Genomic DNA, 11,136 nt, shown 5'->3' with positions numbered 1-11,136 from the left:
GCTGAAATTTGTCAATGCCTACACACCCATTTTCTACGTCGCTTTCTTCAAAGGCCGGTGAGTAACGCAAAAGGCTGTTCAGGGTTTCAGCTTGTTGCTTATGAGATGGCTGTAGCTGAGCTAAGACCATAGTTGGACGATAAAGTCAATCTGGTTTCAAAACTCCTCAGTATTGACCCAAAAACTCTGCAGCCTCATGGGATAAAGGAGGGACGTGGTACTCTGCTGTTTCAAATTTGTTAAAGCCATTTTGTTAAGGTACCTTTGTACATTCAGATACAATTCCCCATCAGGCTATTTACCGTTGTCCATTTACCACTCTTAACTTTACGTCATAGCAAGTGTCATCTCTCTTCTTGCAACCAGCATGAAAGCACAAGGCTAAAATAAATACTCCATGTGGCACATTCTGGCTAACACAGCAGAAATGAGGATTACCTTAGAGGATTTCTGCCAAGCTGTGCCTGTAATATTGTAGAACACAAGACTTGCAGTTTTACTGCGTTGTTTATTCAGTAAACATGACTTACTCTTTAAAACAAAGATAATTATTCTCCTCCACTTTTTCAGGACTAAACATTAGGTGGTCCCACTCAAAGGCATAGAGTTTGACATAAATGACTTTAGGAATCGAATATAAAAGGTATAAAATACATATGAAGTTTATAATTCTAACCATTGTGCCCTAGATTTGTTGGACGTCCAGGAGACTACGTCTACATTTTCCATTCTTTCCGAATGGAAGAGGTAATTGCATTTTCACCCTGTCTGTGATCACCTTGGGTGGGAGCACCATCCGCCCCTGCCATAGGGATGCAGCAGATGTTCTGACTGATGTTTCCTCTGTCCACCCAGTGTGCTCCAGGTGGTTGCCTAATGGAGTTATGTATCCAGCTCAGTATTATCATGTTGGGCAAGCAGCTGATCCAGAACAATTTATTTGAGATTGGCATCCCGTAAGTAGCGACTTTTGTTCTTTTTTTTTAACCCACGTGTTTTTTACGATGCATGCAATACATTGTGTATCTACTCCCCCTTGACACGAACGTGGTTTATAGGCTACCTGCAAGATTTTTGCAGTAAACCTGTGTCTGCTGTATTGCAAATACCTGCATCCTCACCGCAACTGCATCCAGCAATGCAGACATCTTTGAAAAGTGTTAGGCAACCTATTGCTTTCCTATTGGTTAGCAAGAGGTATAATACTGAATATGCGATTAAATGATAACCATGTTTCAGTACGTGTATATCCTGATCCCTGATACTTTTACCATACTGTGGCTCTTGCACAGTTTTTATGAAAATAGGTATGGAGCTTATTGAGTCTATTAATGTAAAATAACTGAAAAATGGGCACTGTGACCAGAATGGCATGTTAACTGAATTATTTCCATTTCCCTCAGAAAAATGAAGAAGTTTATACGATACATGAAATTAAAGCGTCGGCGTTCTTTAGACCATGAAGAGCACATGAAAAAAAAGCAGCGTTATGAAGTAGACTATAACCTAGAGCCTTTCGCTGGACTTACCCCTGAATATATGGAAATGAGTGAGTGAGGTGGAAAGAAGGCATTTTAAACCATAATTATTCTGACTAATTGGGATGGAGAGCTGAGGTTTTTGAACTGTAGATTCAGTGGACAGTGGATATGAGGCATAACTTAAAGTGTATAGTCTCAGACTGTAGCATGTTTCAGCCAACACTGGCTGCTTCAGGGATGAATTGTGCTCTCTGCTGTTCATGAGCCCTAACTTTAGCACTGTCTTTTGGAGATTTTATTTCAAGCCATGTGACATGTCACTGTCGAGTTTCAAATGCAAATGATTAAACGGCATAAACTTGAGATCATGAGGCATATTTTATCATCAGTTGCACCCTACATTGGAAATAAGTTACTTAATTCAGCTTTGATAATTTCCACTGTGTATTCTCACACCAGATCGTTTCTCTTTTCTGAAATCTAGACTAAATCTTCTGAGAGACATACATGCCTGTAGACCAGGTTGTACTTGATAGATCACAAGCATATTTTTTTTTCAAGTACTGTATTATGTTGAGTGAGTGATATAAAATTTAAGCACTGGATATCAGCTCTACGTTGTTGCAGCTGTACAACTACATTTCTTTTCCTACTTTCAATCTTGGAAAGGCTGAGAACTGTTTGACATGATGCTGTTTGCTACAGTATCAGACATTCCTGATGGATCTGTCTTAAAAGAGTGACTTTATTTAGTATTTTAAGGAATGGCTAGGCAAAAATAGTGATAAAGCATAATGAAGTATACTAATACCAAAAATTGGCATGCCCAGTAAATGCAGAGGCAAATTAAAATATCTGATGAACTTGACGTTCAGAGTAGTTGAAACATTGAAATTTAATGGTACAAACTACAAGGTCATGCTGTCAGTTCCTAAAAATAAGAAAAGATGCAGTTACTGAGATCAGCATTTGGAAGTAACACAGAGAAAGATGGGGCACTAACTGCCAGGATGAGTATGACATCAATGTGACGTCCTCATCAAACAAAAGCAAGTAAGATCCCAGGTTGTACAAAGCTAGTTATTCCCAGTAAAGGTGGAGAATCAGTCATGTCCTTTTCGAAGCCCATAAGTTTCTATACTTCAGAAGAGAAAGCTCCCAGTGGGATTAGTGAAGGCTAAAAACCTGCCGGATGGAGCACGGCAACTTTATGTAGAGCTAACACGGTCGCTGCCATAATCCCACTCCTTCAGATCACTCTTGTGCCAGCCTCACCCACGGCAAAATTGTTTTGGGAGCTTCCCCATCCTTCTGGTTACTTCGCCTTGCCTTTTGCAAGAGGGGCAACTGGCCCTTCAATGCCCGAATGGAGCAGCAATCAGGCAAACTGTGCCTGACGCAGAAAATGTGATTTAGTCTTCCAGCACGAGTCATCTTGTTAGAATTTGGGGGGATGGCACTGATGTGATGATGCAAGCATTTGATAAATACCGACCACAGCCATTGAACTGGTTTCTTTTTCTTTTCAGTTATTCAGTTTGGGTTTGTAACTTTGTTTGTTGCATCCTTCCCGCTGGCGCCTTTGTTTGCTTTGTTGAACAACATCATTGAAATCCGTCTAGATGCAAAAAAATTTGTTACGGAGCTGAGGAGACCGGTAGCAGTCAGAGCAAAGGATATAGGTAAATGCATGTTGCTATTGTTATCCCTGTTTGTTTATTTCTGGATTGATGGCAGGATATTGTTATGCTGAGTTAGTTTCATTAACAGGAAGATATTTATAGGAAAATTCACAACATTAGACTGTGGCTTAACTGTGAACTGTCATAAGTTATTGAGGCTTTAGTTTTAAAATAGAAAGACCAGAGCTTTAAATTCAGATTAATATTTTATTAAGTAAACAATATCACTTTTCAAATCAAAATGATCAATACAATAGCAAAATATCTCATATGGTTCTGCACATCAACAGTCCTTCCTGGCAATGCAGTTTTCTTGCAGAAGCAAAAATTTTTGCATTTAATAACTCTGGACTGGCCTGGAGAAATACACTTGGGAATGAGAGGAGACTCAAAAGTCTGTCGGTAAATGTATCCCTTTGTCACTGCTCAGCCTGAATGTGGGAAGGGTGCAGCTTGAAAGCTGCAGTGAATCTAGCTGGAACTCGGCTCTGTGGTTGTACGGGGACAACACAGCAGTCCTCCCCTTATTGCGGGGGGTTAACAGCTGTGGGTGTACATAATGAGGAAGGTATTTCTCCCAAATGTTGGTTACTTAGATTAAAAAGGTCATTAAAGTAATTGTTCATATGACAGAGCCAGTCAGCAAGAACAGAGAAGTTTATGATTTGTTACCAAACTCGGTGTTCATTTTGGTATTGTGCAAGCAGAGTTTTTCCTTGGGCTCATCCTGGTCCTCTGGGATTATCCTAGAGTTGAAGAACATACTGTGTTTTGTCATGCTATTGCCTTTACCACGACACTGCTTTTGGGGTGTTTTGTGGCTGGCTCATTTGATGCTGCGGGCTAAGGTTACTGGTGGAGATGTTGGGGGGGTGCTGTTGGTTATTTGGTTGTGATGGGTTTTTTGAGGGGTTTTTTATTTGTTTATTTTTGAGAGGGTGTTAATTGCAATTATTGCAAGTCAATCCCACTCTTGTGGGTGAACAAACCCCACTTCTTTCAAAGACATCCCAAAGTTAGAGACTGTGAGATGGCCACAGACAAACCAGACAAGATTTTAGGGCAGGCATCAGCAGAATCAGGAAAAGAAGAAGGTCTCACCTGCTAAAGGTGGTGGGTAACCACTGGCAGCAAACGGAGGTCTATGTCTGCTTCCACCGAGACTATAATATCTTTTCCTGAAGTTCAATTCTGTAATCTGTCCAGGCTGGCTTGTGTGTGCTGTGTCAGAAGACCAAACCTATACGAAGTATGAGTTAGTTATCAAGCAAAGGATTCAGCCAGGCTGGAGGAGTCTTCCAGGGATGTCACCCTGTGTAAAGCCTCCTACATCTTCTTCCCTCTTCAGACCTAGAATAGGAGAGTGGCTCATCAGGACTGTAACCACACGGATCTGGTAGCAGCCCTGGGTTTCTCCATCAAGACTGAATCTTACAGTTTGAGTACTTCAACTAAGGAGAAATATTCAAGCTGTGACTAATGACCAGGAAACTGTTAGAGAGGCCAGGCGTGAGGATGCACAACCACATACGCTAAATCAGCACTTTCTGTGGACTTTGGAGAAGCCTTTCCATGAGGAATGGGTTCTGGAGATGGGGAAGAGGCGGAGCGGTGGGACTTCATGCATCATCCTCAGACTAAATCCAGAGGGGTTGAACCTGAGTCCATACGGGGTTGGTTGGCATTACATTTTGTATGCACAGAGCCCATGCTGAGGAAACCCGTATCTGTATGGTTTCCAGATGCAAACTGAAAAATCCCATCGAACGGCTCCACTGGAGCTTTGCTTTTTCAAAACTGAGGTAGGATCAATAGTGATGACAAGGTGCAGAAACAGATTTGGGTAGGTCCTTAAAGGTGGTAGATCAGTCTGTTCTGCACCACATGTGTGGAGGTTCCAGCTCGCTATCTGTAGCTTTCTTATGCTCCTCAAGCATTTGAGAAGTTAAAATGCTATGAAATATCATTCATCTTTTCTACCTATGCTGGCATTCCTCTGTCTCCCACTTGCCTTCCTCTTCCTCTAAGAAGCTTTTTGCTTAAAACCTCAAGAAAAAATAGGTGCCTAAACATAGCTTTGGAAGACAGAGTTGGGCTCCCTTTGCTTACAGGTCATTAAATTAATATCTTATAACTTGTTCCTTTTTTATTTAAAATATAACTCTGATTTGGCACAGTCGTAAGTGCTCCTAACACTGTTAACTAAAAATGTAATTTATCTAATTTTAATGTCTGGAACAGCATTTACATGTTTGTCTCCTTCCTTAGGCATCTGGTATAATATCCTCAGAGGTATTGGAAAGCTTGCTGTCATCATAAATGTAAGTAATTCAGCATGAATAAAATTTTAATTCAATAGGCTGGCTTTTCCATTCTGCTCTATTAGTTTTATTTCAGCATAAATCCCTTAAAATCAAGTGAAAGTATATGACTTAGAAATTTTCTGAAATATCAGAGAATTGGATGCAGTGTTTACTTTAAAGTGTGAGAGTAGTAGCAATAATACAAAATAGTAAGTAGTCGTTGCAGCTTTTTTCCAGAATGTTTTCATAAACCAGTTTTGCCCTTCAAACAAATAAGACCACAGCTGCTTTGCTCTGTTCAAATACTATCACTAAGGTGATGTATTTTTTAATTCCCGTGATAAAACCTATTTAGGATCCAGTAGTCAACTGGGTGTGAATTAGTTCAGCTCATCAGAGCGCAGTGTCCCTCCATTGAAAATCTGGCCTCAAACTGCGTTGCTTTCTTTCAGATAGCTCTGAAAGACCATGAAAATATTTTTCTTTACTTCAACAGTGAACATCCCAGCCCTTAGAAAATTTCAGCACGCCTGAATATATTCATTTATGTACTTCTCTAATATTCTATATGAATAAACATTCACAGTGATCATCTTCATTGCACCCTACCTGGTGAAAGATGAAAAAAAAAAGCTAATGACAAGCTGAAAACATGTTTGCAATGCAGCAAAACAGGGGCCGTGTAGGGCTTACGGCCACATGTCCATGGGCCCTCTCCATTTTTTCACTGTTATCCAGACTGGAAATCCCTTCATTTTGCCCACAGGTGTCTTTTGTGCTATGGCAAAACCATTCTTTTGGTTATTTGGTATGCTGCCTTAATTTGTCTTTACCGTTTCTCCTCTTTTTCTTTGGAAATAATGTCTCTATTTTTTTCTCTTTTCTTCCATGTAGTCTCTCTTTGTCATTATCCAGTGTTATTTTTCCCTCTTTGATCTATGTACTACCCCTCTTTATCATAAAATAAGTAAAACATTTTGTACTGTGTTTGTTCCACACGTACGTGAGATTTATGCCAGTGAGAATGTTTCATAATATTGATAAATGAGAAAGGCTAAAGTTATGAAGAACTCAGCCGAATTGGCTGTCTTACATTTTCTGTATGATGTTTTTAGAAAACCTTTTAAAACAACCAAATAAAATGCAATTTTTGTGACCATGAAAATACAACTGGGCTCAGTCTCCTCATCCTTTTATCTTGATGGAATTAAAAACCACATACAATTAATGGCCTTTTGCAATGCAATGAGAATTTAAAGACTCAATTCACTGTTGGTTGTTTGCAGAACAGAAAAGTACTTGGAAGTCAATCAATTGGACTTTATACAATGCATCAGGGACGAGCTGTGACTGGGGCACAGGGAAGCAGCACCGAGTTTTGCTTCCCACTGGTGCTGGGGGGTACGGCCGCTTCATTCTCTGGGGAGTTCGAGTTGTAATCCACGTAGAAATCTCAGTCGGCGTGGAACTACTCCATCTAATATTCTGCAACTCGGAAGATTAAGCAGTAAATACTACCTTGTTGCAGCAGCGAATTCTCCATTTTTAGGGGTTGCAGTCTCCCCCCTTGTTTTTTGAAGCAATCCCTGAGTTGTGTGAGTTGTTTGGGCAAGACGTACTTGAGGATATTATTAACTTAACCACTGCCTGAATATTGCGCTCACTCTTTACTCTTATGGCTTAGGCATTTGTGATCTCATTCACATCCGACTTCATTCCACGCCTCGTGTACCTGTATATGTACAGTGAGAATGGCACCATGCATGGCTTCGTGAACCATACACTATCCTCTTTTAATGTCAGCGATTTTCAAGCAGGAACAGCTCCAAATGACCCCATGGATCTTGGCTACGAGGTTCAGATATGCAGGTACTCTCTTGAATGATAACTGATCTTAAGTATTTTCACAGCTGACTAAGAATGGGACAAATTTTTACATTCCTGGGGCAGGTCCCTTGTATCTTCAGTACCTTTTTAGCACTTTGGTAGCCTTTTATATGAGATGGATCCATTGCCTTGAACGTCTTGGCTTACATATTGAGCAACCACAAAACCTGAACATGAAGTACTGCTTATTTTGGGAAATAGAGATCAGCGTTGTTAAATTCAGTGTTTGTCCATGCCAAGATTTTTACTATTATGTATTCCTTTCTTCAGGAAAGGAGATAAATGAAGATAAACAGCACAATGATGCTTTAAGGGAACAAAATGATGTTACTCTGATGTCATGTTGTTGTATCACATGCTGTTGATACAATGACCATGACTTCACAGTACACTTCTCTTTTTTGTCCAGTTTCTATAGCAATTCCTGATGAGAGTAATAGCATCCTTATCTGCACTGGAACTTAAGACCCACTTAAAGTGTCATCGTACAGGAAATCTGCATGCCTGTAACAATTTCCACATTTCATTTTTAAAGGAAAATTATTGTTGCATATTTCAGCTTATGAAGCAATCTAGGCCAGTGCTGAAATGCATGCTTTGCCTAGGCTTCCTTAGATATGCATCATCTTCAAAACAAATGTTTTAATGCTTAGAATTGGGGACCAAAGCCAAATATAACAGTGAAAGCACTTAAACCAGCAAAACTGAAAGGGTGACAATGGGAGTAAGAAGAGGAAGAGGAGAACAAGGAAGGAAGAGATGTTCCAGGGGAGAAAAAAAAAAAAGAAAGATGACTTTGGTATACATGTACTAAAAAATTACACAAACTGATGAGGAAAAAAAAAACACCTTTATAAAAGTATTGTTTTAAAATTTGTATTCTTTATAAATTTGAATAGCACAAGTTAATCTGTTGAAATGACTGCTAAACAGAAAAATCACTCTGAGATGAGAGAAAAAAACAACCAAAATCTGTATTACCTTTGCTTGCTTTTACTTTCTCTTGGTTTCCTTCTGGTGACCTCTGGGCACAGGGCAAATGAGGCTGGCAAACATTTTTAGCACGGAACTTACAGAACGGAAGAATTAGTGTCATGGTCCAATACAAAAATGCCAGGTTTATTTGCTTTCTAGTCCCAGCCTCTTTCTTCTTCCCATCCCATCATTTCTTCCATAGTCCAGGGATTTTTAAATCATTTGAAATATGGAGCCCTAATCCTTTCAAAATATTGACAGGATGCTGTGGTTTTAAATTTAATGTATTTTTCTTGGTTCTGTTTCTAACAGGTTATTGTTGATTAGCTCATAGATTTTCTGTAAGCCATAGCTAAGGCAAAATTTAGCTGCGATCTTTTGCCAGTCATGAACAAGGAGAACACCACATAGCATAACACACTCTCTGGATCTGAGATCTGTATTTTTTTGTCTGAAAAATATATGTTGGGGTTTTTTTTACCAATCGTAGAAGAAAACTAATTATTTGTGCTGTGTAGTTTACTCTGTCTTTATGCAGAATTGATACTATTTGTACTAATCGGAGGATATTGAGATTGAAGACTTAATTCTGAGTAAAACTTGAAGGCTGTGGGAGGCTTTCAGCTGCATCTCATTTCTGAGAGGTTAATACAGCATCATGCTGTAATAGTGAACTTGCTTTTAGATTATTCGATTTATTGTTCGACTGTTTGGTAGTAATTCCTCGTGGTGCTAAATTTCTGAATGACGTCACTGATTTACTGAGTCTTGTTTTGCAGATACAAAGATTATCGAGAACCCCCCTGGTCCGAAAACAAGTATGACATTTCAAAGGATTTCTGGGCTGTCCTAGCAGCAAGATTAGCATTTGTGATAGTTTTCCAGGTAGGTTACACTGCAGGCACTTTTTATATGAGAAAGAGAAAGAGTTAGAGTATTTCTTCAGCTACATAAGGCAAGCCACCTTTGGAAATAAGTTATTAGGCCAAAGAAAATGCCTTCTTTCTCAGCTGTTTCATGGAAAAGCAAAGAAATTTGCCCATCCTCATTCACCCTCTTCCTCCTACCCACCCAGGCCCAGGTATATTCTCCGTGGAAAAATTCATCCCCAGGGATTCCCTGAACTGGTTTGATGCAGAAGCAACTTAATGACCTCAGTGAGCAGCAAAGCACAAGGCCGATACTAATTAAGTCTCACCAATTTCTCCAGTAGGACATCAACAAATTCACTGAAGCAGCATAAATTTAATCAAAAATAATTTCTAGACCTAACCAAGAAATAAAATTTCCAAAATTTTCTCAGTTTAACTCGCAGCTGAACAAGAAGGCAAAATCATAAAATCATGACCAGCTGGTTATTGTGACTCAAGTGTTTTCAGTCTGCCTTATCTAAACAACTTGTTTCAAAACTTTTATTCCTTTTTTGGGGGGAGGGGACAAAATGTGTATCTTTTTATGAAACACCCCCCTTTCATTGAATCAAGGTTTTTAAATTGGAAACATGTCATTGGAATGTATTTTACCAACTTCAATCATTTTACCTCTTGCTATTTGCTTCTGCCTTTCTGATGTAAAACTCATAAGCCATTTATCAATAATAGTATTTCCCTTGGATTTCTAAGCAGCTGTGACAGTATTTGTACCTAAGTCATAGAGATCTGTGCTTACCGTTTTTCTCTACTTCTAGCACGAACAAGAAGTTGAGGTGAATTTGGCTCAGTATCAGGCTTGTGACATGCAGTTAAGCCCAACTCACATATTGTCGTTTCTTCGTTCTTCCTTCCCAAGTACACCAGAAATGGCCCCTTCCCCTACAGTCATCCGTTCATTTGACCTTGCTGACATTTTCTCACAATTTCACTTTCAGAACTTGGTCATGTTTATGAGTGACTTTGTTGACTGGATTATCCCAGACATTCCCAAGGACATTAGTCAGCAGATTCATAAAGAGAAAGTTCTCATGGTGGAGGTCTTCATGAGAGAAGAGCAAGGGAAGCTGCAAATGCTCGAAACCTGGAAAGACAAGGACAAGAAAAAAGGTGAAAACTGTAACAATCACAGCCCCAGACTCTCCAGGAGCCACAGTGGGAGCTTGTCCTCTTGCCATTCGTATCCTCTTGACGTATAGAAGAGGCGGGAGTTGAGTATGTCAGGGCATTCCACTGATACACAAGCCATCGCGTAAAGGGCAGGACTCGATTAATGGACAACCTGGTGCATGTTGAAGGATGTGCTGCCATTTTGCTCCCATCTTTGTGAGAAATGCTCTTCTTACAAATATGGAGGACCACATTCTCTTTCTGATAATGTTGTTTTTTCTTTTGCACAAGCAGTAATGCAGGGAATTTTTATATTTCATCGTTAGATAACACTGTTGACGTTGGTGTGCATTAATAAATGCAGGTACTTAGTACATCTTGATAGAGATATTCTCTGAGAATTTCACCTTAGCCTATTAATTAGCTAATTAAATAAAGGTAAATTTTAAGTAATAATAATACTACTAACTTAAAATATTTTTGGAACCCCAGGCTTGAAGGTCCATGGGGTAGCTCGATGAAGTATATCCAAATCAGCTTTAGAGTGTGCCCTAGTATTCCTTTTGGCAGGAGGGAAATGACATAAAGCCTACCAAACTGACGACTTGCTTTCCAAGGTAGGGTTTAGCTCTGCTGGCAGACACCTGTGTTTGAACTGGCAGGTCTGAAACAAGCAGAGGTCCCACTGAGCTTGAGAGTCACGCAGGTGCGTGGGGCACTTGTGGCGATCTGCTGTGTACCCGAGACCTTCACCGGGGCGCTGCTCTCT

At 39.8% G+C, this 11,136-nt stretch overlaps 1 protein-coding gene across 1 annotated transcript in view; it reads left to right on the top strand.

Moving 5' to 3' along the window:
- Positions 1-10,716, top strand: part of ANO1 (anoctamin 1, calcium activated chloride channel) — a 46,199-nt gene extending 35,483 nt beyond the window's left edge. Inside the window, exons 18-26 of the mRNA XM_009698076.1 lie at positions 1-57; positions 690-747; positions 856-956; positions 1,404-1,549; positions 3,011-3,163; positions 5,432-5,484; positions 7,151-7,335; positions 9,108-9,213; positions 10,196-10,716. The exon at positions 1-57 is cut by the window's left edge and continues 79 nt beyond it. Of these exons, the coding sequence (XP_009696378.1) occupies positions 1-57; positions 690-747; positions 856-956; positions 1,404-1,549; positions 3,011-3,163; positions 5,432-5,484; positions 7,151-7,335; positions 9,108-9,213; positions 10,196-10,456 (1,120 nt within the window). The 3' untranslated portion in view covers positions 10,457-10,716. The remainder of the gene's footprint in view (positions 58-689; positions 748-855; positions 957-1,403; positions 1,550-3,010; positions 3,164-5,431; positions 5,485-7,150; positions 7,336-9,107; positions 9,214-10,195) is intronic.
- The last annotated feature ends 420 nt before the right edge of the window (positions 10,717-11,136 follow it).

The sequence above is a fragment of the Cariama cristata genome, unplaced genomic scaffold (assembly GCF_000690535.1).
Source record: "Cariama cristata isolate BGI_N322 unplaced genomic scaffold, ASM69053v1 scaffold2184, whole genome shotgun sequence".
Taxonomy (NCBI): Eukaryota; Metazoa; Chordata; class Aves; order Cariamiformes; family Cariamidae; genus Cariama; species Cariama cristata.
The sequence above is the reverse complement of the archived record's forward strand: the minus strand, read 5'-3'. Positions and strand labels throughout refer to the sequence as shown.